A 27,431-nucleotide genomic window follows, 5' to 3' on the forward strand; every position below is an offset into this window, starting at 1 on the left:
TCTGTTCCGCTGCCAATTGGTTATAACTGTTTACATAGAACCTCACTTTATCGATATACATGCAGAGTGTTGATAGCATCACTTCAGTCATCTGTTCTTTATGTGTGCCACTGTCAAAAGGGGGGATTTTAGTTTTACTGTGGAAGTACAAACAGTCATTTTTATGGGGGAGTAGGTAAAATGTCTGTCAGCTTTAGTCCACCTCTAACCAACAACAAACAGTTTTTTCCACCCACATACCTCAAACGTGCTATATTTAATGCCACAGACCAAATAAAATGTAGCATCAGCAGCCTGTTACTAAGGTCTAAATTAAAGGCCTTTTCTGTTATCAGAGCCATTGATCTTCAGGGGAAAACAAAAATCTGACTGTGAGCTTGAAAAGTGCTTGTCTAATTTGACCATTTATTACGCATTTTTGTGGTTTTGAAAATAACTGACCCCTACTTGGGCTGGATCACTAATTGGTGGACTTTTTCTCCCACTAGTATGGCCAGAGTTGTGATCCTTCTAAAAACAGGCAGAAGAAGAAAAGACATTTCTTCCCCAAACAAAGCGTTTGTCATCAGTTTGCAGTTGCTCTGTTTGCAAGCATGGTTCGGATTTGCTTCAATGTGCAGCTGTCACCGAGCCTGTTGGACGTCCCGAACCCCAAACACACAAACCAGAGGAGATTAGTGTGCCATGTCAACCCACTGCTACCACAGATGGCACGGATGCTTTTAGCCTGCTCCCTGTAGACAGTCACTCATTGATCTTTCATACTAAACTCCCCACAGCATGAGTCTTGATACTGTTTTATTTATCATTCTGGCATTTACTATTAAGGCCAGTAAAGTTTGACATGTGTGGATTTTAACTATAGGGGGCACTGTGGTTTCTGTGCAGCATGCTGGAGGTGGTGTTGGGGTGGGGGGTGTTCTGGAGGAGAGTCAGATTTATATCCTGGCAGCCAGAACTGTCACCCACAGCAATGTCTCCCCTGTCTCTCTTTCCTTCAGCCTTCTCCTAGTTCCAATTCCCAAAATCCAAATCCAGCCTATAATTCACTAGTGTTGTCTCTCACCTTGACGTACACCTAGTAAACGTGTAAAACATTCCGGTGGGATTTGCTCCAATTTTAATAACAGAATTCTTGAGGTGGTGTGTATGTGAGGAAAAAAAGTGAGATATCAGTTACTAGCTTTTAAGGATCCTGGCACATGCTGAAGGAGCCCCTCAGCTCCAACTCAGAATCCTTGTCCAAAATCAACACATGGGACAAGCAGGCAATTTTGAAAATATAGTTTTCAGTTCCTCCACATATTTTCCAAGGGTGTTGCACTCAAGCTGACCATGATGATATTTGGTTCTGGCTCTCATCCAAGACATTACCTGGGTGGGTGTCAGGTGATAGCCTCCTTAATTATGTTGGAAGGCAAACAGAGATTCGTTTTTTGGTTTTTTTTTTTTGTAGAGATTTCACACAGCTCCTTGCCCCTGTAAACGTGTTGGTCCTGTGGTAAAATGTGATCTTTCAGCTAATGAAGGACACGCTTCGTTTCCTTTACCCCATCACCCTCTAGCTTTGGCCTTTAGGGGGAGCTTAACCCACTTTACTTGTGTTTTTACTACATTGGGCCCTGGCAAGAGTTTAGGCAAACCTTTGTGCGCGAGTATTGATTTATAGCCTGGGCTGGAGGTGTGCATCTCTCCAGGGGTAATCAGCCTGCCTTTGGACAGAAGCTCGCGTGAACAGTGGCGCTCAGACATCACTGACACTCTGTCCAACCGCTGCGCCAGGAACCGCTGATTGGAGTCTGTGGTCTGAGTCTCATGCACACACCACAGTAAAGCAAAGCCCTCAATCACTAGGTCTTGGTCCAGTTCATGCCCCATGTTGCAGAGCTGAGTGACACGCAGTGTTCAGAACACTCATTAGAATCTATGTTTCACAAGCACAGCTGGGATGGTAAATTGCCAAAGACTCAGTTGTTTTAGCCAGCACTAACAAGCTGCTCTCTGTCTCCTTTATTTGAGTTAAAAGGTGGATTTGTGTAGCTTTTGGCAACTTAAAAAAAAAAAAAGTCAAACAATAGAAACTACTGGTGTAAGGGACCAATCCTCAAAATAATGATAACTTGTTTAGTCTTTCAAAGAAGCCCTTTAGGTTTTCGATGCCTCTTCTGGTTAGATACTGACAGAAACATCATTTCAATAACATCAGTGAAAAGGTTTGCTATGGGAATACTGTGCAGCTTTTGGAGGACGCTTTGCGATCATTCAACACGTGGTCAAGGCCCCCTGCACCAGAACTGTGCAAACAGATTTTCCCCCTATGGCCCCACTCCTTAATCAGATCAGCCTTTTTTTACATGCTACATCTAAGGGCTTTCTATCCCATGTCTAACTACCTAGTCTTTTGTTTGCTCGTGTTTTCTTTTTCCTCTGTGGACCGGCTGGCTCTGACCGTGTAATAGAGTGCATATTGGCCAAGCAGGGCAGCCTGCTGTGACCAGATCAGATGTGTGCTTCTGATTATGAAACTCCCTTTTAGTCACTGACAGACACGGTAATAAATGTGTCCATAAATTGAATTTGGGGCTTTTGAAAAAGGAGCAGGAATATCTAAAGAACATTTCAACTGATTGTCTCCAGCCGACATGGCAGCGCTTCAGTGGGATTCTGGGGGGGGGGACTGATCCTGCTGTGGTGTGGTTGGAGAGTTTTGGAGTTGAGGGTGAGGGTTGTATGGGTGTGTGTGTGTGTGTGTGAGATGGATGCCTAGCCAAGCAAAGACTCCTTTATTGCAATTGTGAAAAACTGTTTGATTGAGTTTAAGCAAATGTGAAAGAAAAAAAGTTTGCTGAAGTAAATATGTACATGTTTAACATGTAACACAGTGTGTGTGTTTGTAGAGGCGGGTGTCTATGTGTGTATGCTCTTTAGTTCTTTTTTCGTTTTCCTTGAGCACTGCTCAACAGGAACAAGTTTATGAACCATTCCACCAAATTTGGAAGGAAAGGATGTATAATGTGCTTATACTAACTTAAGCAGCCCCATTTACAACAGCATCACAAAAATGTTGGCAAAGTGGTTCTGACAGCTGAAGTAGAAAAGTGGCCAAAAACCTTTTTCTTTTCATTCCCTGCTGGATCAGCTGTTGGATGTATTTAATACTGAACTTATATGAGATTTTTACATCAATCCTTTTATTTTCAAAAACCATTGCTGGGTTGACATTATGTTTAAATTGACCCCACTTGAAACATGATATAAGAAAGGGAAAAGGAAACATACAGTTTCTCATTGTGCAAAAGTCTTACGCAATTTCTTTTCTATTTATATGTTACTTTAAAGGATCGGAATCTTTGGCAACACTTATTTATCCGGATTTTTACGTTTTTTGTCTTTGACAGGGTGGAATTTTCACTCAAATCAGACAAGTACCTGGCAGTCTTTACTAGAAGGGTTGTGGACCCCCACCTAACCCTGGCCTATGAATGGTTTAGACATAACCACATTCCTGACAGCTAAGGGATTGAAGGAGTAATAAGTGATTAAGTATGCTAATAAATGTCACTATTATTATTACCCTCAGTAGCAGATGCTTATGAAGAGAAAGAGATATAATCAAAAAAATCATATAACCACAAACAAGTAAGGTGATTAACCTTTCCTTTCTGAACATTCTTGAACAGTTTGGCTGACAGATAAATGGTTTATCAATGAAAGGAGAAAACCAACTTGGTATCAAAGAAAAACTATTTAAAACTGCAAGAATTATCTTAATCTACCTTGAATTCTCTCTTTTTGCTTTTTCAGTTGACATTTATCACTTCTTTCATTCTTGGTAATTGTTTAATCACCTCCTTGTTAGTACTGGACATGGTGTAGTTTGAAGTAATTAAAAGACTTTTTAAACTTTCTACTCTTACTCCAAACTATAGTAGAGAGAACAGGCCGTTTGGTGTCATAAAACATAAACATTTGTCATTCAAGATATGGACATGTGACTGACCTAGTGTGTGTGTTGGAATGAAGGCAAGATCATATTAGCTATATTTTTTCTCCTTAAATTTTAAGTGGAGAGTTCAAGGTAATTGTTTCAAGTCACAGTAACAGTAGAGAATTTTATTAGTCCATAAAATCCCCGCAACAACTTTTTGATACCCTTGGTAAAGCTTTGTAAAAACCTTAATATAATATCATGTTTTATTGCAGTGGCAATTTCTTACACAGAAAAATCCAACATTCAATGTGAGTAGAATTATTAATTTGAATAACAGTTCCAGTATTATGTAATAAATTGTTTTTTAACAACATCCCTGTGGCACATATATTGATACCCGCAATCAATATTTAGTACAATGCCTTTTAACCAATGAGACAACACTTCTCCTAGCAGTGTACAAAAAGACTGATCTACAACATTTCTCTTTCTAGATCAGGGGTCTGCAACTTGTGGCTCTGGTGCTGCAAGTGGCTTTTTGAACCTTCTACAGTGGCTCTTAAGTTTGGCAAAAAAATTATAAAGAACCTACTAATGTTTTACAATGTAGATATAATAGCAAATGCAGGGTTTGGCAGTTATTCAGTTATTTCATGGAATAATTGCATCAAATTTCTACAACAGAATGACACTAAAAATACCAGTAATATATTTTGAGATCTATTTTTTTCTCATTAGGTTGGAAACGGCGTTTTTTTTTTTTTTTTTACATCATTTCTACATTTCTCATCATCCCATGAAAGGAAATGTATCCATCCTGTATCTTTTTCTCAAAATTGTTATGTTTTTCTTAATTTAAAAACCTATAAATAGAAATAAAACTGTGGTTCTAAAGAAAATGACAACAAATGTCTATAGGTGATATTTATCAAACATTCAGTGTTTTTATGGGTGCAGTGTGTGGCTTTTGTTTGTGTGAAATTGTTGTGCCTTTTATGTCCCCTTTTAAGTATTTTCAGCCAGAGCCTAATTGGAAACTGGTTTAACCAATCAGCAAGTACCATCCCCCTGTATAGTGATTGGTCAGCTGGTGTAAGTGTATGTTATTGCTTTATTAGAATTTTTGCTGGATTTTACTTTCTATATAAATACAATTTGTGTGGTGATTTGTAATGACCCTGAAGAAGGCCACAAGCCGAAACGCGTTGGTCTGCTAATAAAGTCTGTTCTAAGTACTTCAAGTGTTGCTGAAGTTTTCATCTTACCAGTTCGTTTAGCCACTTCATGCACCTTGGACGTTGGTGAAGTTATACCAGAAACTTTAGGATCTCTGCAAGTTGTCTTTTTGCAAAAGGTCATGTAACATTTGTGGCTCCAAATGAGTTTTATTTAGCTGGACTGAGAGCTAAAATGGCTATTTGGATTGTAAAGGTTGCAAATTCCAGCTCCTACAGTTCAACCAACAGGTTGTCTGTAGGATTCAGGTCTGGGGCCTTAAATTGCCACAAAAAGGTTGATTTGTGTCTGGAGAATCATTTTGGACTGATTTTGACATATCATTTGGATGATTATTTTGCTAAATGTTTGTGTGAGGACCCCTTCTCAGTTTACTTGCAGTCTACAATTTGTTCATACAAAATCTCCAGATATATCAAATATTTCAGTTTAACTGCACTCTAAACAGCTTGACATGGTATTTGGTACAGGCCCACAGGGCCTGAGGTGTTTTTTTCCACTAATTCATCCTTTGCTTTACACCAAAACCCACGTCGGATGTTTGTTGCCAAAGGATTTCAGTATTAATCTTATCTAAGCACATGATTCATGGTAAAGTCACTGTAGAGTTTAGCAAACTCCACATGTTTACGTTTATGATTGTAGGACAAAAAAAGTTTTTTTTCCCGTTGTAGGTAGTGTCTAATGGTTGCAATGGAGACTTAGTGAACTCAATGTGCCACTCTTTGATGCAGTTCTCTAACAGTAAGCTATGTCCCAGTTTTACTATCCTGCTCAGATAAACATAGGTCCTTGCCCAGGTTTGTTTGTCAGAGCTCAAGTAGTTTAAAATGTTTTTTTTTTTTAAATAGTCTTTTGTCTAATGTTATATTTTTCCCTAAAGTCATGGATTACTAATTAAAAGTTACCTCTGGTCAAAAATGCTCCAGTTACAATTATTTTTCAGATTTGTTTAAGGCCAATAATTATGACAATGGTGAATCTGATTAAAATTATTATTTATTCCAATTAGATTTTTTCCCACTGATTAAATGTGCTAAAATTAAAGGTTGGATTTGTCAAAATAAAAAAATAAAAAATGAATTTAAGGCGTTTTACACCAGGAATGCTAACGCTTGTGTCCAGCACTGAAAATGGTTACTTAAACATCTATATTTAACCAGGGCAGTCATGAGGAAGGGACGTAACTTCTCAGAGCTGTGTGACACCTATAACTCGGCTACCAAGAGTCGCACATCTCCAAGTGTTTGTCAGGCCTGTCTTCTGGGCTTTATTTTTGTGAAGCTGTGAAGTTGTGGGTCTGAAAGGTTCCCCTGGGGCAGAAGGGAACCTGAGTCACAGCCAGAGACACAGATACAGACAAGAGCCATAACAGTCCTGTTTTAGAACTGGCAATCTAACATGATGCTGTGAAACTGTTACACTTTATTATTTATTCACTATAGACATGTGTCTTGGCTAAGGGAAGAGATTGACTGTGTATTTTGTTTTTAAATGTGGCTTTATCAACATCTGTTTGCTTCTTCTTCTACTCATTTTTCTTATCATTATTTTTAAGTGTCTTTTAATTATCTGTCATTCACTGTCTCTTTTCCATTTGCCTCTTTTTTCACTCCATCTGGCCACCCTGCCTTTCTTTGAAATGTTATGATTTACTGGCCATGCTCTCTGTGAGCTGCCTCCTTTAAGTCTATGTGTCTCCTGAGTATGACTGCAGAATAGTGCATCACTTCTATCCTATGCAATTTCCTGGGCTTTATAAGGTGCATTTACCAACCCCACAATAGTGAAAACTGTTCTTTTCTGCCGAGTTAAGAGGCTCTGGCATGGAAACCATTATCTGGTATGGGACTGGGCCAACATTAGCCATCAAAGATTCTTTCCTGATAAGACAAAGGCAAAATAAAAACTTCCCAGAATTGTTTGAATTTTAAGACCATAATAAAACAAAAGTGTGCAAGAGATGTAGGGCATTACATCAAGGCAGTAGAAGCATAAAGTTATGTGGCGATCCATCATGAAGTGATTTTCCATTGTAATGAATAATAAATGTTTTAAAGGTGGTTTCAGACCCACCAAATAAATCTAGAAAAGAGATTAAGACATGTTATAACAAAGTATAGGAAATCCTGGCAGACAACAAAAGTTCTTTGGTATAATTCTCCATAAAATCTAAACCTATTTAAATACCTCCACCTGTATTACTCTCCTATTCTTACTTTTGCTTCTCCTTCATTTTCACTCTTGGCCTGTCAATAAAAAGGGTCCAATAAATCACTTAGCTGGCCCTGCGGGTTTTGAGGTATTGGTGTTGGAATGAGTTGTCCTACTAACATAGCTGAGTAGACATGACTCCCAAAACCCCCTCAAAAAACAACAAAAAAACTTTTCCTACCACCCTCACTTTAAAAACCCAACATGGTGAAAATTACATTTTGGTTAAGGAGGCTAATAAATCTCAGCCAAATGTTGCAGCAGAAGTGGATTAAGGGGGCCCTCCGTGGTGGCAACAGTCTCAGTGATGTGGAGCTTGTGCTGAAGGAAAGGAGGAAGCCATTTAAGAGGAGGGTGTTTGCACTGCATAGATGAGGTGCAAAACGAGTCAGATTGATGACAAAATGTCTAAAAGTGATGTGCCAGGAAGGTGTTGAGATTTGCATTCAGATAAGAGATGTCTGTCCTAATTCTTGATTTCTGTAAAATTGTGTAAGTTCAGTTTAGGGAAGAAGACAGCTTCAAGTTACCTCTTATGAAGAAACACAATCACAGCTTTAATTTGTACTCTCGAGAAATACCTCAATAACAATAGTCTGGGTGTAAGCATTACCTTCTAGCTTATTATGAGTTAGTGCAGTGTGTCCACATGGTCATTCCTTGTTAGTTTTCCAGTTTTGGGACCTGTTTGACAGGAACAACCTCTGTACTGCCATCAGAGACTCATTAAAACACACATCCACAAATCTGTCAGCAATTACTGCACCCAGAAACATTTGGTGTCACTCACAAATTAGCGGCAAAAAAGGTTGTGTTTACCATGTTAGCTTTTCATTTCTCAGCACATACCCACAAAAACAAATACTGGTCTGAACCTTGTTTGATACAGCAGCGCTCATATTTATTTCGCCATTTAAATGTTACAAAAATGTAGGCATTGGGAGACATGATAATGGAATCCAGATTTTAGCTTTATTTAATTTGTGGCTCTGAAGAGAGTCATTTTATTTTAGATTATAGCCCTGCATAAGCTGTGCTGTTTGTCTCTCGGGGTTACATTGAGTAACAGTGTTGTGTCTCAGTCATCTGGATGTGCTTTGCTGTCCTCAACAGAGCACACTTCTTATCTGCATCATTCCCAACCTACAACCTCATGATCATGTGGTTTATCCACTTTGCCCAATCACTAAAATAGTAAAGTTTTGCATGCAACTGTGGGGAAGTCATTCAAAGTTCCCCATATCTTTTGCATACTGCTGATAGCACAGGGAAATCCATCCATGCAAACCTATAAATCACTGAAATGTATTGGTTGTCTGCTAAATGATTATCAAAATGTGCAGTTAGTGGTTCTACTGACATTGGTAATCTTGGACTACTTGGTTTACTATATGTAGGATGTACAGGATTATTTTCTCCCTTTGAAATTTGAAACTAAATGCACTCTGTAATGCCTTAGTACTGGAAAAACAGGGGTTGCTTTTGCTGTAGAAATTCTGTTATCAACCATTTACAAGCATAATACAAAGCTTATTATAATTGTTTTAATATCTGCTTAAAGAGAAGCTCTGAATATTTCCAGAACTAAGCTGAAGTGATAAAGGCAAACAAGAAAGAAAAGTGCTAGTGGTTGCTTATTTATCTCTAAAGCCAGAATGTGGATCTGGAAATGCCTTCAAACCCAACTTCACCATGTTCTAGAGACATATACAAAAAAGTTGGATATGCAAATTGCTGTGGTCAGCTAATAATAGGTTATTTCTTTGCAATTTAGGTATTCACACACTGAAGGTACATGTTTGCTGAAAAGAGGTTGTACAGTACTGTGTGTTTGAAAGTTTAATGAACGCAATCCATCAGAGGAGCAAATAAACAGTTTATTACTACAGCTAGTGCTATGTTTTTCACACATAGCAGTCTTTTTGGACATTGTCAGGGTTGTTGGGAAACCTTTGACTGTCTCACTTTGAATTTTTTGACCTCCCACTCGTCCCTCCCCCTCCACCTACCCTGCTTGCAAGCAATTAAAAGCTTAAAAACCATTTTAAAGACATATAGTATTCAGCATTCCTCCAATTGTCTGTCATTTAAAAAGTGAAAGATGGTTTTCTTTGCGCTCCCAGTGTGAGCCAGTGCCTAACATGGTTCCCCTGTTATTTCAGGTGTACAGTAACTATTTGCAGAGATAAGAGACATTTTTTATTTTATTTTCAGTGATGGTCAATTATCAATCTCTCAATGACAACCATTGGACACTATTATCCAGGCTGAATTCAGCCTAAATGCAAACTATTCATTCTCTGTCCAGTAACTGTTTCAGCCTGTCTCTTCATTATAAGGTCGGTTGCCAAGATGAGAAACAAATGCCAATCATTGTAAGTGTACTTTGGTCTTGTTAGTCATGATGGATGATAACTGGTAATATGGTACTGCTGCTAATTCTTTGGAAACATTGCTTCTATCATACCTAACAACTTTCCCAAGCAAGAAAACTCCACCCAGCAGCAGGTGTTGGTAGGTCTAAATTGTTTTGTGAGTCATAAATTAATTACAGTGATTGCTCTGTGAGTGTACCAGTCAGAACACAAGCAAAGAAAGATGAACACGTCTCATAAATCAAACATTTGACAATAACAGATACATGATGGTACTGTATGCCATTTCAATATGTATGCAATTATCTGATAAGATCTGGATGAGACACCTGTGAATGAATGATTTAAGGTTATAACTGTTACTGGGTTTGGATTATTACGTAAGCTTTCTGTATCTAAGATAACTTGAACCCTAAATATATAAATAAGTGAATGCAATATAAAAATCCATGCCTACATCTTTATAGATCACACAATGCATCCAAATTCCAAATGTTTTTCTGGAATTGGTTTTGCACAACATTAAAGGGCAGGCTTTTGTACAGACAATTAAAAACTTTTCAGTGGCACAGTGTGTATAGTACAACGGGTTTCTCCTTCTCTTTGAGCCAGCAAAAAAAACTAACAAAACATAACTGGTCCACTCAATTTAGATGTTCAGTTGAAAAGAAAAACTTTGAAAGAGACAAAATTCTTGTCTCCATTAATGCCTTTGAATTTTTATTCCCAGATGATCAGTGGAAGCATCAAATGTAAGAAATATACAAGTTAGCGATGCCAATGCAACAGTAAGGTACCCCGTTCTGACTTATTTTAAAACTGCAAATTCAACATCATTGATCCTAACACACACACGCTATTCTAACCTGGAGCATATTAAAAATGATACACGTAGCTCAAAGATGTGACATCACAACTTACTTCACTTAGTTTTCTAATGTTTAGACCTGTGTATCATGCATTTCAATACGCCAACATCCTTGCCAAGACAGGAAGCAGTCTGATAGCAGCCTATTAGGTTTCAGTATTTTCTGATTTTAACTGTTGGTAGTTGTTACATAAATTAGGCGACACATCTACAGCCAGATGTCTCTGCCTCCAATTCCATAACAAGTCCATAAGAAGTTATTTTGCAAGAAATATCAGGTGTTAGGTGGTGTGTATTACTTTTCCCTCCAACACTGTGTGGACTTAAAAAGACAACACAAAGACATCATGGAATCAACTTACCTGAACCTTTATGCTGAATGTAGCTCTGAAGATCTGATGGCAGTTGGTCATACTATAATGGTGTGTGAGGCTTTAAAGATTGCAATGAACTTTAAAACACCTTAATAAACTGTGTCCACATGTTTACATGTGTCTACATCAGGGGTCCCCAACTAAAAAAGCAGGAGGTCCACTACCTCCATCATCCAAACACTTTGGGGTCTGAACATTTTAAATCAACTAACAAAAATATTTTTGTTCATTTTCATTTAACATTTAATAAACAATAGAGTTTTTGTTTTTTTAACTTCTAATTAATTATTTATACGCCCATAAAATCATCTGTTGAACAGAAAAATGCAAACCAATTTAAGTACCAATATTAAACGCACTTTGAATGGCACAGTCAAGCTGGGTCTGTACATCTTGGTATAACAGTTCTGCTCTCCTTGTTGTGCTTGTAGCAAGCATGGCAATTTGCTTAACCTTTTCTTTAAGTTGCTGCCCTTTTTTTGTTCTCAAAGTGTTTCTGCCACATATTCCATGCACTATTTGATCATTTCCAAGTCAGTGAAATGCTTTTTGTGTTTTCCTAAAATCCACTATATTCACAGTGAACACTATGGTAGCTGTTGTGCTGTAAGAGACTGTGTTACCACACTGTTAATATTTATAGTCCTCTTTACGCATTTTTGAGAAAGCCATCTTCTTTAATTCACTCATCTGTGCACCACCAAGTCATTGAACTGTCGGCAAGCATGAGGTCCATAGATAGTAACTTAGCAACCTGCGTTCAATGACCCTGCATAGCTTCTTCTTCTTTGTTCTTTTCTGGTGGTTGGCATACAACTATGTGGTGCATTACCACCACCAGCTGGCATGTAGTGTGGACCAGAATGTCGCTGACCCATATACAGTAGCTGCCCATCACGCCTGACGAAAAGTCAGATAAGGCAGCAGGCAGGAATAAAATGTCTTTATCTATCTACATAGTAAATGAGAAAATGCTTTGTGGTCTGGACAAAAGGCTCTCGAGGTCCAGATTTGGACCAGAGTCTGGAGTTTGGGGACCCCTGGTCTACATATTCTAAAAAGGGGAGAAATATACAAGGAAGGAAATACAGAATTGATTGATTTCCTTCCCAACATACAACTGTATGTTTGGAATTTTCAACACTTGGACAGGAAAAAAATATATATTATGAACTTGCAGAGAAGCCTTACGGGTTATTTTCATCATTGAAATTGTTTTACTTTTTCATTTATCTTTATATCCTCTCTGGGCCTTCTTGAAACTTCTTGAAGGTTCTCACAATTCAGCAGTGGAAAATAGATTAGAGATAGATGTAGGATGTGCTGCTAAGTTGATACCTCTTTTAGGACATTAAAATAATTAACTTGGAAAAAGGGCAAATGAAAACTTGTATTGAAGGAAAATTGCATACACAGAGATGATCCCAGAGGATCTCAAAGCAGAGGCCCTGGATTTAGATGAAAGAGCCTGCTGAAGAACACCTGTCTGTCACTGACGGATCCCCTCCCACTAGGTCCCAGATGGATTTTGGGTGTAGTGGGCCCTATTATAACTTCCTCCTTCATCCTCCCCATTAACACTAATGTTTTGGGTTTTTTGGCTTTCTGTGTTGACCTCCTTCCGCAGTATTCCCTTTCTGTGCACATCAGGAATTCTGTGTTGGAAAAGGAAAAACTGTTTAGTTGGATGACCAGCTGTGTGCCAGCAGATCACAGAGTACCATGGAGAATGGGCCATTATCTTCCACACACTCTCTCCTTCATTCACACCCCAAACCCAGACCCTGCAAAATTAGGCAGACAGATTTTGCTAAAACCATCACTCATTCTCAAACATGCATGTGGTCTACTCCAACACACACACGCACACGACTGCTTATTTTGAATGCTGTGTGAGGAGTTATTTTCCCTTCACTCTCCTTGTCTTTGCGCACACCAACAGGGGGCCCAAGAGCCTTCATGCCATGTGTCACTGCTTCTGACACACAGGACTAAGCAATTCATTAGAGCATGGGTCGAATCATCCCAACACATAGCCTTATCTGTCTGCTCTCAGTCAGCCAGCCTATTGAACAGCGGCTGGATGCCTCTCGCTGCTGCTAGGATATGAGCAATTAGCAAGAAAGACCTTTTAGCACTGCCAGCTGATTTGCGGCCAGCTCCTGCATATGCCTGTAATTCGCTCTGACATTTCATCTCCTCAGTTGTCACAGTCTTTATTGTGTATTACCCCAATATAAACAATAACGATGAAGTAATAATCAAATTGGAGGCAATATAATCATTTTGTTTTCCCCAGTGCCAATGTCCATTGGTTGAACCTGTGGGAGACAGCTGATAAGTGAAGGTTCTTGTGCGAAGCAGAGGTCTCAGGAGAGCTAGCTCAGTCAGCCGGGGGGAGTCTTCCCAAGTCAGCCCAGGGGAAATGGATGACAGTTACACTACCCTCCGGCCAATTAACTGTCATTCTAGCTGTTGGTTTAACTTGCTGACCTTACCTCTACTCTGTTGTTTGTCTTATCATTTCCGCAATAGAGGGCCTCATCTGTGTATGTAAAGTAGAGCAGTGACCTTCAGGGAATGGGAGCAAAGGTCACAGTTCATCCACTGTATTTCTTTCGCATCACAGCAAATATGCCAAGACCTCTTCTGGGAATTTCAGGGTGCAGAGAAAATGAAGTCTTGTGTTACCGAAAGAGAGCTTTCTGTTATTACTTCCAATTACTTCCCAATCTCCCGCTCTATCTACCTGTAAAATGACATTAGATATGCCTGTTCTCATGGTCCTTTACACATGAAGGATGTGCTTCTTAGTGATGAGGCCCATGGGAATTCAAGGTCCATTTTGCTTGCCCTTAAAGTCATCAAGTAGCTAAATGCATCTGCAATATAGGGAAGAAAAGTTAATTCTTTAAAAATAACAAGGGTTTTTGTCTTGAAGAGGATGTGTTGACATTGGTGGGAGGAAATTAGGTGCAGCTCCCACGTTTGTCCGTGACCGAGCGTGGGCTTGAGGCGGATGCGTGAATAGGGGTACAGTTCCAGTGAGCGCTGCTGTCTTAGCATGACAACAGAAGGGGTGGATTGCACTCGCCCCTCTGCAAAGGGAGACAGTGACACAGAGCCCAACCTTCTCTGCTTGCCAGAGTGCCACTTCATTGTGACCAGTAACTACTAAAGGACAAAAACCTTGAGAGTCGACACAGCTGGAGATGGAGAGGAGCATTCATACTTGATGCTTGGCTTGTTCAGACACTTTTCTTTGCTGTGTCTCACAAAGAGAAACTTCCTGTTTCCCATCCTGTCTGTGACAGGAGATGGACAGACAGCTTTACCTTATATTGGCTTTAATTTTTTCTGGAACACAAGAGGAGGTATTTTTATTGGTGATTCCCACCTTAAGTTGTCTTTCGTGAACTTGCTTTTTTAGTGAGTTGAATTCAAAATCAACCATGTTTTTTTTATCCCACTAGTGACCTGTTATTGTCATGCAATGGTGTGACTCCTCAAACTAAACTCTTCCAGTAACATTAGGACAATTATTGTCATTATCGTAACTAGTTAATTAAACAACTTTGGTTGTGGTAAATCTTTAATATCAGTTTTAACATTTGTAGAACAACTGTAAACAAGCAATTCATAAGGAATTACAGAACAAAAAGACTGAAAAGTGAAAAAACACACATAAAGTAATTACATCTACACTTTTCAATCACTTTGACATAAATGGCAGCACGTCATATGATATAAACCTAGAAATTCTTTAAACCTAAATCTAGATATATACAGCAATTTTAGCCAGAACTGTTTGCTTAAAATCTTACATTGCAATATCTGTAGTTAGCTTGGCTCAAGTAGATGAGTAAGATAAGGAAACGTGACCAGGAATTAACTTTAGTTCAGCAATTTTCCTCCTGAGTACATTTAGATCCTTAAAAGGCACCAATCTTTCCACATGCCACTGCTGAATTCCTGTGTCGCTTTCTTTCTCTGAGAAACACCAACAAAACAGTCGCGTCCATGAGAGCCCACACGTGCACCTATACACACACTTATACACTAATAGTTTATGTTTCCTCATCTCTCATTTGCATGCCAATGCCATTCTCTGGCTGTAAGGTGTCACGCTGGAGTGGCTGACAATGTTTCTTACAACAAGTTTATTTAAGCACAAAGAAAGTTGAGGAAAAGAGTTCTTTCTCTACCTCCTCCTTTTCTGGCTTTAGCGTATATTCTTTTAACCTCCCAATGGAGGACGAGGAAGCAAGTCACTCAGCTTCATCCTGCATGACTGGCAAATCTTTTATTTATACCCCTCGTAAAGCCTGTGGTAAACACTTTGTCTTAACGTATAGTTGCTTTTTTAGCACTGTGCCTTTCTTAGTCCCTTTTCAATATATTTCCCAGCCTCTGTCCTTTTTCCTTCACCTTTTATTTTTTTTTATTTTTAATATAAAATGTGTTTATTTTTACTGAATTTGTTAGAAATTGCCATAACCAAATATACTCATGCTGTCTTGGCGAGGCCTTCTTTGGAAACAGGATCCTTGCTCTCAGAGGGACTAACTACATTAAATAAAAAAATACAAAGGTTGAGCTGCTTGTCAGTATTCATTAATAGTACCGGATATTGGATTCCGAGCAGACACATTACTGTGGACTTTCATGCGTGGTATTTTGTGAGGACTATTGGGTGAACTAAAGACAATCGATAACAGGGTTTACAACTTAGACACTGGTAGGCATCATCATTACACAGCAAAGCCCTCTCACCTGCTGTTATCGAACTCCCTTTCAGGTTTACAAGTCTTGTCTAGTGATGTCATACACTATAGAACCGTATGTGTGTGTGTGTGTCTGAAAAGCAGCAGCAAAGCAAACAGAACCCATCTGGGTCACGCAGTAATGTGCTGGGATTCTGAATGGCCCTATGTGTGGTATCCATGTTTGAATAAATCTCTCGGTGTTGCTGGTGGTGAGGTTGCAAAATGCAGCATCGTGATAAGTTTGAGCTGCTGTGTCCGGCGCTGGGAAAGTCTCTGCTGCTTCTGTGTTGTGCTGATAAGCGAACACAGTGTCGAGGTGGATAAACAGCTTCCTGAACATGGTTTACTCCTTACCAAACAGCACGTAAGTTCTCTGGTACAATGATTTGCCAGCCAGCTGCTCAGATACACATACATACCATATGGAAGCAAAACACATTAGATCTCAATTGGAAATAAATCATGCTGGATAACCATGCTGATATGGAATGGCTAATGTATTAGGAACAAAAGACATGAAAATGATCAACCCACGAAGGGCTTAATCCAAAGTCACAGAGAAATTTAAACTGAAAAACTGATGCTGTAGGTTAGTCAAATCTGCTGAAATGTCATTGCGGCAATTCAAAATGGTACTCTGTAGTGTGTATGGCCCTGCTTGTATGCATGCCTGACAACGTTGGAAAACGGATGGTGTCATGGGGTATGTCCTGCCAGATCCTGACCATGTCATCGCTGTGCTCCTGGACAGTCTGAGGTGCAACCTAGTGCCGTCGGATGGACCCAAATATGACGTCCCAGAGATGTTCAGTTAGATTTAGGTTAGGGAGGTCTGTAGGCCAATAAATGATATCAACTCCTTCATCTTCCAGGAACGTCCAGCATACTTTTGCCACATCAGGTAGGGCATTATCATACTCTACGGTACATATATATAACACTGGTATGTTGATCTTGTCTTGGTGATAAGTCTTTTAGGTTGAAAGTCCTTCTTGACAACACCCTAATTTTAGAACCCTCTGCAGATTCTCTATCAGACTGAAGTCGGAACTCTGGCTTGGCCAATTTAAAATATTAATTTCTCTTCCAATCAGACAAACATTATTTGTGAAACTAAAGATAAATAAATATTACTTTAGGCCTAGATCTGCCATGGGTAATTTTGGGTTTAACTGTAAATGTATATGCATTTACACAAGGGTGTTATTTTGTGTTCAAAAACAAATGATGAAATTCTTCTTATTCTTTACCTCATTATCTGTATAATCCATATTATTATTATTATTATTATTTCAGGAGTGTCATTTTCTAAATCATGAGTTAAAAAAAATAAAATAATAGGACAACGTGGGAGATTCATAAATCAATTTCTGCTCCTGTTTTATATATATATAGAAAAACACAATATCATATTTAAAGTAATAATCAGACATATTAGTGTGATCTTGAGGCCTTTTTAACAACATGTTGTCCAGAGATGATTATTGTTTTATATATATATATATATATATATATATATATTGCACTCCCTCCCCATGTTGTGCAATAAATTACAGTGAAGGTTATTTAGGGATTATATATCTATTATTTTTCCTGTAAGATGCACTGAAGTGAAACTAAATAAAAGAAAAAAAAATGGTTACAGTACTGGCTAATCCAAGGTACACTTAAATACAATGCTTAGTTACTTTCTACGTTGCACATCAGCCTATCCTAACTGAGACACTGGATCCAGAAAAAATATAGCCATTATTTGATTTCTGATAACACATTCATTAAAGATGTCTTTTGGTTCCCAAGTCTATTTCATTTAGCTGTAAACTGCTAACACGAATCACATTCAATAAGGCTCCCATATTACCCTTGAGAGATGTTTTAAAGAGTTTCATATTGGCACAAAAAGTAAAAAAGGGTTAATAAAAAAGCCCGTATTGTGTGACTCTCACAGAGAAGTGATGGATAAAGTCTATTGGAAGAAATGAAAATAAACCCCAACTAAAGAGGATGTTAATGAAAGAGTGGGACAGCTATGGCGATTATCGTTAGACTTCCTGTGCACCCCCACCCCACCCCCTCCATCATGCCTTCCTTTACATTACCGTTATTAAAAAGGAAAGGACTCTTTTAATAAAGTCTATTAATCACACCGGGGGAGTCGGTCCATCGCTTCACTCTCTTGCGGGGGGTTCTAATCAATCAAGCCTGTTGGTAATGTATTCATGGGAGATGTAAGAACGGACTTGTTTGACAGTGTTCCAAGGAGGAAGAATTTATTAAGTCCCCTTCAGGAGTCAGGCAATTCTGAGGAGCCGTGAATGCACCCCCTCGTTCACCCCACCCTTGTCCTCTCTGCCAGTGACTGGAAAGAAAAGGGCCTTCATCATGTATGAAGTCTGTACAAATATTGGAAGCGTTCAAAATATGTCCTCTCATTAACAGTGATGAGTGAACGCCGGAGTATTGGCATTTGTCAGATGTGCTCTGAGTGTAAAGACACTGCTGTACAAGGCTTCTGCTGTGTCGGGCGATGTTGGGACATCACTCTCCTGCGATCCTCTCAAAAGCTGGAAAAAATGTGTCTTATTAGTTCACACAAGGTGGTGAAATTCTGGGCTACACCGCTGACTAATGTACAAAGCTGAGAAAGCACGGCGCTGATGGTTTTTGCTGGGCCTCTGTCAGTGGCATGTGAGTGGAGAGGGGACATGAGGCTGGTAAAATCATGCAGCTGTTGGAGGCATTAATAAAACCCAGCCTTTTGATTTATTTATTTATTGCTAATCTTCACAGTAAAAGTTTTATTTGCAAATTGACCAGGAGAAGAGAGGCTCTTTTAGTAAGAAACTTCTTAGAAACACAATTTTTGTTTGCAGTGTAAAAAAGTTCAGAACATACACATGTGGGGCTGAAACATGTTTTATATAGGAGGCTGCCTTTGCTCTGTCCTGAGGAGAAACTGAATTGAGGCTCTACTTGCCTTCAAAGCTTCATTTCCATAATTGCTCTGTAACTTGGGCCTGTATGAGAGATCTGAAAGGGGCTGAGAAAAGCACAATCTTTCAGCTGAGTGAACGGCAAAAGCCCGCCCCCAACACTCTCTCTCCCTCTGGCCTGTGGCCCCCTTCCCCACTTGTTGCCTTTCGAATGCAGAGAAAGAATTTCTCTCCCTAACCTTCGTCAACAAAAGGCATGAAATCAGTGCCCCCTCTCTCTCTCGCTTCGCCCCGGAGAATGTCACTTCTTCTGAGTCCTTTTGTCCTTTCTTCAACCTAAGGAAGCACAGAAACCATGCTCTCTATACTCTCTGGCAGTTCTTTAGCATGTTACTCATGCACTTTCACTTGGATTCTCAATAATGCATGTGGTATAAAACATGCAGGAGACACAGAATGTTTGGAAGAAGTAAAACTGAGCTCTTCTCTTACCTAACAAGTTGCCATGGAGTGCAGCGGCCCACAGGCCTTTGCACCAACGTGTGTGCTGTTTGGAACATGTGCTGTCACTGTCAGGTAACACACAGGCCCGATGCTCACAAAGGGGCAACTCTCCTGGCCTGGGCAAGCACTCTGGTGGGGGCGGGATCAACAAAGGCTCATAAAAGGATTAGCTCTGTGCACAAAGACAGCGGGCCACTTCTAACCCCAGATAGCTCCACAAAGGAGATGACATTTGTCTGTCTTGGTGGAAGGAGGGGATGTGGCAGAACCATGCAGGATCTTGGAGGGGGCCGTGGTTGAAGAGGAAAACTGACAGAAGGGGTGGATGAGGTGAAAACACAAGAGTGACCCTCTTTATGTGCAGCGGCCTCCTCTTTCACAGGACACCTCTGACCCTCTCCAAAGATCTGCGCTAGTGTTTATTTACTTCATGGTTTCTCCCCATTCACACAAGGTCCTCTGATGGCTCCATTTCCAGACTCTTCCAGTTGCCTGGCACTTCTATCCACTGCTTACAAGATCATTGATAGACACATTAGAGTTCCTTTTCAGAAATGTGCATCTTCAGATTTTCTCCTCCCAAGTAACTATTTATTCTAAATAATTGGAGTTCTGTCTTGTGTGTGGAGGGCAAAAGCGAGCCGAGGTCAACAGCACTCAAGACAACATATGAAATGTGATCAGACACGAAACGAAGCTTAATTTGTTTTTTCTGTCAAATCTGTCCATGTTTCCCACAGTCTTGATACCACACACCAGTTAATTGATAAGTATTTAATTACAGAACAGGGAACATGAATGGGAAGTGATTGCCTTTAAAGGGGCTAAATCTGAATCTGAACAGAAATCTTAAAGCACAGTTTCACAAACGCAGTGTCCGATGCACAGGCCTCAGGCAGTGGGGGCTTTTACTATAGGTGACTTGGCTCTCTGCTCAGGGTGGCATGGCCTGGGTGGTGCCACTAGACAATTACATCAATCCATCAATAAATTAATACAATTTAAACATACGTTAGAGAATTATGAAAAACAATTAACATGATGCATTTATGTTGATTGCTTATTGATATGTGCAGTGGACAGGAAACAAACAAACAAAAATTAAACAAATAAATAAATTAAAAAAATATATAAACATTTTCATTGCTAATCTCCAGATAATAGCAACAAGTGGACAACGTAGGGTCTGCAGGAAAATACTACTGTAAAAACACGAACTAAATTGAATCTCTGGTTCAAGCTCTTTAATATTTGCACTACTCAGGGCTTAACTGGATTTGCTCTACATTGAACAAAGGTTCTTTACAACATAATTTGAGATTTATTCTATTTATGAAAATACAAAAAAAGTAGAATTGTTAATGCTTTGAGACGGAGAGATTTTGAAGCCCAATGTATTGACTGATTTGACGTGAAGCATTTTACATTGTTTGTTGATGACTTAAAACACGTTTTGTGATATGTAAAACCTTCAAATATGGAGATTCCTGTCCATTTAGATCAATTATTTTCAGATATTTTTGTGGTTTCTCCGGGGAGTGGGTGTGTTTGGTTAAGCCTGGGGACATTAGAAAAAGAGGCTACAGGGTACCATTTATGCAGAAACCGAGACTAGCCTGAGGATTTTGATTTCGAAAAAAAAATGTAATTTTTCAACTTTTTTTGATTTTATGATTAGATTATTGTTAAGCTGTTGGGTGCTACATTGCACCCCTGCAAACTCTGAACACTTAACGCAGCATGGACCTCAGAAACAAGCAAAGGAGTCAGTGTTGATTATTGCTCATTAGCAGAGAGAACATCCATTTAACGTGCGGCGAAATGAGTTACACACCCGTCCGCTTCTCCCCCTGGAAATGGTTCCTGCGTAAAGGCTCAGAACAAAATGTAAGCTAATGCATTCCATTTGCTCTTTGTAGCCAGGAGCAGGTTGGACACGTATGGCGACATAAGCAGCCATGATTACTTTTGTTTCTGCAGAGGCATTTTTAATCCCTAATTTCATGCATTGATCTGAGGAGAGGCCCTGAGCCCAGACATGATCACTGGCCCTTCAGTAGCATTTAGTTTCAAGTAAAATCCTGGTGATCAAGAGGGGTCCATGTTGTGGGGTCCCCTCAGGAGCAAACATCCTGTGAACTGTGTAGGGGATATATATTGACTCCTCTTTTACTGTGTGCTTGAAAACACAGTTCACTGATTATTTATTGTTTTTCTAAGGTAATCTAAACAAGCAAAAACCTTTTTGGATTTGTAGAATCTGTGTCGCTTTTAATGGCAACCTTTAAATGGTTCTGTGAGCCATTTAAAACCATTTATATGGACATTGAACACCTATGAATATTAGGTGTAAAGAACATCCCTTAAAAATTGTGTTTAAAAAATTGCTGGCTGATTCCACTCATGAATATGCATCAGGCCCTTAGATGGGGCTCTTTAGGCCTTTGCAGCTTTTATATGCAAACTTTGAGAAAAAGCAAAGGGAAATAAACTGATTTTTATTTTGCAATAAATATTTTGTTCTGTTAAAAAAAAACAAAAAAAAAAACACTTCAACATAAAAATGTGTCCTACTTTCTTCAGCACTTTCATAGCTATGGGTTATCCCCTACATTATTATTATTTCCCCTCCTTTCTAACATTTTTATTTTCTGATGTTTTATTTGATCTTATCGGTTTTTTGTTGTTGTTTTTCTTTTTTTACAAATAAAATGATTTGCAGGAATGAATTGAGAAGTCGTCCAACTCTAATACTAAATTACCAAAGATAGGAAAAACTTAGCCAGATGTTGTAAAAAGAGGAGAGACAAAAAGGAGCCTCTGATTATTATTAATTTATTTATTATCCAACTGAAGCTCTGATCACTTTTTCAATTTGTCTGAAAAAATTAGCCACACGCAGTTTTTTAAGGGCATGAACTTGCGCATATTTATAAATACAAAATATTATTATCGAAATTACATCACATCTGGTCTGATAAATTAAGAAAAGGGGTGGTGGGATGGGAGGGTGGTAGAGGTTTGGACACAATGTGTGTGTGTGTGTGTGTGTGTGCGCGCAGCAGAGCATGGCCAGCTGCATGCGACTGTAGAGGGAGCTCCAACACTAAGTTTACATAAACTTCCTCTGATAAGCTCTCACACATGCAAATGATCACATCACAAGCGAATAAAATAAATGATGTTATTATTAGTTATACAGCCACGATATATTACAATTATACCACAAAGCGGCCTTGGTAGAATGAAAAATGTATGATTTATGCGCGACATTGAACGCAATACAAACGGAGTAAAATGAGATGCTTGAAAGCCAAAAATCCATCTTCTGGATCGACTGAACTAGTGATGTTCAAACAGCCATTCATTACCTTAAGTCTCTTTTAAAATGCGCAATTTTCAACGAAAGTTAATGAAAGAATTATGCTTTTTAATATGAGCGCTACGCCTCTATATGGGGATAATCCCACAACATTAATATCCAAATGTATGCCGCAGCGCTGGCTAATTATGCTTAAGTCCCTCCGCTATAAAAGTGTGATAAATCCTTCTCGAATATTTACTTATCACTGCCACGGAGGATGAAGTCTGTGCCCCAGGCTGTCCACTAACGCACACACACACAAACCCAGAGCGATGCTGCTGTGCACAACCTGCGCCATCAAAAGCAGCTGTCAAAATACCTCCAACCAAAACAGAAAAAAAAAAAAAAAGAAAAATTAAGAAAAGCATTTTTTTTTCTTTAAGTTGCAGCAGTTCATTTATTAGCCAAAAATATAGACTTTCTTGTACAATTTGGTTCACAAGTATGTACATATTCTTAACTTTATATACAAAAAAAATATAACATCAAATCCTCACAGAACTTACAAAAAGAAAGAGGAAAAAAGCTCACAGACTACAGGTTCATACATTATTACATTAGCAATTTTACACGGGACATGCTTACAATGTAAGTAGGCTATACAGAGATGTTTTATTCTTATTTTACATTCCATATTCGATTTCAAATTAAAAGATGAGAAGGAGGAAAAGAGGAGCCGGGAACCGTCGCTGTTTTAAGTCGGTCCTGACGCCTTAAAATGAAATACACGGGGGTGAAAGCTAAATAAAAATGCAGTGCGGGGTAGGAGAAAATAAACAGTAATAACAGCATCATGAAGAGCTAAACCGTAAAGTGAGATAAAAGTGACACCTGCCTTTAATAAAACGAGCCTGAAGTGAATTTGCATTGAGCTCATTTGCATGACCAAAACAAGTGTAAAGAGAGAGGCCTTAACGAAATAACACAAGTGGTGTACATACACACCCATGCGCGGACGCGCGCGCGCGCACACACACACACACACACACACACACACACACACACAGACACACACACACACACACACACACACACACACACACGGGGATGAATGAAATTCTCAGAATCAAAGCTCATTTGGGAAAATATGGCTTTAGAAAAAAGAAGCAGAACAAAAGAAAAAGAAGAAAAATGAGATGGCATCAAAATAAAAAAAATCTAAACTGTCACAATCAGACAGTCTTCTGTCTGTTTGATCTGCCGTTTTCTTTGCATCCAAAGGCACTAGATCTTTCTGCAACTGAGGGACAGAAAATTAACATGAAATTGCACTAATTTTGCTCCCTATTATCTCAACTCACTTTGACTTTTGTTAGAAAATTATCCGTCTTGAAGGAACAACAACAACCAAAAAAAAAAAAACACTTGAACTTCTCTCTAAATCAATGTAATGATGAAAATTGGGAATAGTTTTTTTTTCTTTAGCAAATTCAGCATTTTTCTTAAATGCCTTTGTTTCCTTTAATATTTAATAGTGCTGAGCTTCTTTTCACAACAATTTCTCACACACACACACACACACACACACACACACACACACACACACACACACACACACACACTGTCTGTTCCTAGCTGTACCACTTTAACACTGATCGTCTGTGTGGCCTTAGAGAGAGAAAAAATATCCATGAGGTGAAGAAGGCAAAGGGAAATCTAAAATGAAAGAAATGAATGACAGGAAATGGCCTACAGTGTCTCTGGAGTTTTGTTTTTTCTACATGCGGGTCTCAGTGCCGGGAGCATGTACCTGTGACTGGAGTCTCTGAATTATGACTCTTGTCCTCCGTTTGCCTGCTGCTGTACAGGGCCAGGCTGGTGGCGGTGGCCTGGTTCGCCAGTCCCAGATAATGATTAGAGTTCAGTAAAGCCAGCTGGTGCGCCGAGAACGCTCGGTTCGTCCAGTTCTGGATTTTTCCAACGGGACAGGAAGAGATTAGTCTGTGCGGACCGAGGATGGTCTGGGTGGCCGTCCCTCCTCCTGCCGCTGCCGCCCCGCTGCCGTTCACCTGCGGCGACTTGCGCGGATTGTCGGGGGCCGTGGCCGTCTCTGCCAGGGACCAGATCTTTGGTTTCTGGGCCGGGGCTGGGTTATTCTCAGAGGCCGGAGAGCTGACGGACACCGGGTTGAGTTTGAGCTGTTCTGCGTTTGGTTGGGACACTTTGATGTCCAAAGATGGGTGGTGGTGGTGGTGGTGATTGTGGTGGCTGTGGAAGAGCTCCCCTCCTCTCTGCGCCTCCTTGGCCTCCTTCCCCACAGCCTTCAGAAACCTCTGCTCTGGCCCTTGTAAATCCTCATACCCGTCCGAAATCTCAGAATCACTCCTTCCGTCTAGTTTAATGTCTGAGTGAAGGTCGTCCTGTTCGTCCAAGTCGTCCTTGCTCTCAATATTTTCCGTGTCGATGTTCTCCAAGTCAATCTCCTCCTCGTCCTCCCTCTTGTCCCCCTCCTCCCCCTCATGGTCGCTGGTGTAAACATTCCCCTCTTCGTCGGTGCGGTTCCGTGGGGTCCAGGTCATCTTGTTCTCCTTCTTTAGCCGCCTCCTGGCGTTGGCGAACCAGGTGGACACCTGGGTGAGGGTCATCTTGGTGATGATGGCCAGCATGATCTTCTCGCCCTTGGTGGGGTAGGGGTTCTTGCGGTGCTCGCTGAGCCAGGCCTTCAGGGTGCTGGTGCTCTCCCTGGTGGCGTTTTTGGGTCTGGATGGGTCACCGAACTGATACTGGCCGTATGGGTAAAAAGCAGGGTGATGGGGGGCGAACCCGGGGTGCTGGACACTGTGGCCGTCTTTCAGATCATACTGAGCACCCTGCAAAAACAAAGACGGATTCATGAGTCTTGAATCTTCATGTTAAGTGTTCCTTTACAGCAAAATGATAAAACAGCAGGTTCCTGTTAAGGTAGAAACAAAAAAGCTTTTCATATATGTGTGTTTTATTAACATTTCTATTTTGTTCCATATGCAAGTGAACGAAAACAAAAATAAAAGTATTGATTTTAAATATTTTTATTGATAAACTATGCAATTCCACCATGTTTTTCACTTTATTTACTCGCTGTAATCGTCTTCAGAGAAACTAAAGAATAGACTCAAACAAGATTTTGTTAATGTGTCACTTTACTACTTGTACTACTTTTTAACAAAAATGTCAAGTTACAAAGTTCATCCCGGCGCTCTGAAAGTTCTGTCTCTAAATGCGCCCAAAAAGTTTCTCTGCGTAAAAGTTGAGAAAACTCAATATATAGAGGTTGACACTCACCAATTGGTTGAAAATGGATATTTCGTTGGAGTAAGGTAGAAAGGCTCCGTAGCCCTGCGCGGCTGCGGCGAAAGGAGATCCGTACATGCTGGAGAGAACGTTGGAAAGTGCGCCGGACGGACTCAACTCCGTCCCGGCCCGGGCGCTGCCGGCGATCCCTTGGCGCTCCGGCGCGTATATCGGTCGGATATACTGATATCCCAGCTGAGGGAAAGACATGTTGGTAGGAAGCGGGGAGGAAGACTCTTCTGCAGCCTCGCACAGCAACGGACTTGCCTCGGTATCCACTTTTACAGTGTGAACATGTGAGCAACAAAAGATGTCAGGGACGGGAAGTCTATATTTCCTCGGGAACAGCCAGTGTAAACGATCCCGATTGCGCCCCTTGTTTCTTCCTCCTCTTCGTCTTCTTTCCACCCTCACTTCCCTATTGATCTGGATGGACTAAGGTCAGGTCCTTACAGATTGCTTCAGATTATTGGGACTCCCTTGCTCAGATTGACATTTCTAGTCGTTTAGAAGCCCCTCCTATTTCTCAAATCTCACCCCTCTGGTACAAACCGCACGCCAAACAGCGCTCTTTCTCTCTCTCTCTCTCTCCTTTACCCTCCCTCCCTCTCCTTCCTCCCTCCCTCTTTCTCTCCCTCGGAAAAGTGCACTAATGTCGGGAGCTGTTTTTTGAATGGAGCTTCAAATCTCATTTTATGGCTCGCCAATCTATTTTATGTAGTGTTTTTCCTTCTACAGACTTTTAAAAATTATTCAAACATTGTGGCCTTAACGAACAAAGGTCTGAGGCATTATGATGATTAACTTTGTTGGTGATCTTTTTTTTTCTTTCGTTGTTACCTTTGTGTTTCAAACACTTGCAAAGTTTTCTTTCGATGAAACTGAAAGTTCTGCTTCAAAACTGAAAATACATCCTGCTTTAAATCTAGTCTGTTATAAACTAATATTTAAACTCGTCTTTCTCTCTGCTATGAAAGTTTACAAACATTCAAACATTTGTGATATACTGTAAATATATTCCAAAGTGTTTAAATAAACTACAAGCAGAACATTTTGTCTTTAATAATGAATTTATGTGCAAAAGCATGATGTTTGTCACAATTTTTTAAAATGTATTTATTTAAGGCTTGATCGCTGAGCAAGAGCATCGCTCTTCTGCACCGGTTCAGAGGTGCCATTTGGACTCATGGGGAGGAAGCAGAATCGGAGTCATTCTTTTGATTCAAAACATCAAACGGGGTCGCGTGTAACCGCTTGGTATCAAAGAGGGAAGATGCCAATGATGGGACGCATTATGCTTTTAATGAAGGCTATAAGTGTAAAGTAACAACTGTGAAAATCAGAGAGATGCACAATTAATTGGATTGGACTGGAGGGAAAAATGTTTAAAATCAACAACAATAACATTAATAATAATAATAATAATAATAATAACAATAATAATAATAATAACCACAAAAATTTAAACCAAAAAATATTCTGTGATTTTAAATTACACCGTTGATCTGTTATTTGACAAAACCTTCATCCTTAAATACACCCATTAGGTAATTTAGATGCAGCCTGTTTCTTTTTGTGTAAAAAATGTGGATTAAA

At 39.7% G+C, this 27,431-nt stretch overlaps 1 protein-coding gene across 2 annotated transcripts; it reads right to left on the reverse strand.

The window, feature by feature from the left end:
* Nucleotides 1-22,932: 22,932 nt before the first annotated feature.
* irx3a (iroquois homeobox 3a) lies at nucleotides 22,933-26,347 on the reverse strand. Of its 2 annotated transcripts, none has more exons than XM_047362259.1 (2): nucleotides 25,827-26,347; nucleotides 22,933-25,375 (listed from the first exon to the last, which is right to left on the reverse strand). In XM_047362259.1, exons 1-2 carry the CDS (start codon nucleotides 26,043-26,045, stop codon nucleotides 24,296-24,298), a joined length of 1,299 nt encoding a protein of 432 aa, XP_047218215.1. In that variant the 5' UTR covers nucleotides 26,046-26,347; the 3' UTR covers nucleotides 22,933-24,295. The 2 variants fall into 2 exon arrangements, with proteins under 2 accessions (XP_047218215.1, XP_047218216.1); XM_047362260.1 differs by having other exon boundaries at nucleotides 22,933-25,458; nucleotides 25,827-25,968.
* Nucleotides 26,348-27,431: the final 1,084 nt, after the last annotated feature.

Source organism: Girardinichthys multiradiatus, chromosome 4, assembly GCF_021462225.1.
Source record: "Girardinichthys multiradiatus isolate DD_20200921_A chromosome 4, DD_fGirMul_XY1, whole genome shotgun sequence".
Classification (NCBI taxonomy): Eukaryota; Metazoa; Chordata; class Actinopteri; order Cyprinodontiformes; family Goodeidae; genus Girardinichthys; species Girardinichthys multiradiatus.

Excerpts from the sequence above, each read along its gene's own strand:
- irx3a (XM_047362259.1), bottom strand. The coding sequence starts at position 26,045 with ATGTCTTTCCCTCAGCTGGGATATCAGTATATCCGACCGATATACGCG. Across the intron at positions 25,376-25,826 it reads TATCCATTTTCAACCAATTG|GGTGCTCAGTATGATCTGAA; the intron begins GTGAGTGTCAAC and ends TTGTTTTTGCAG.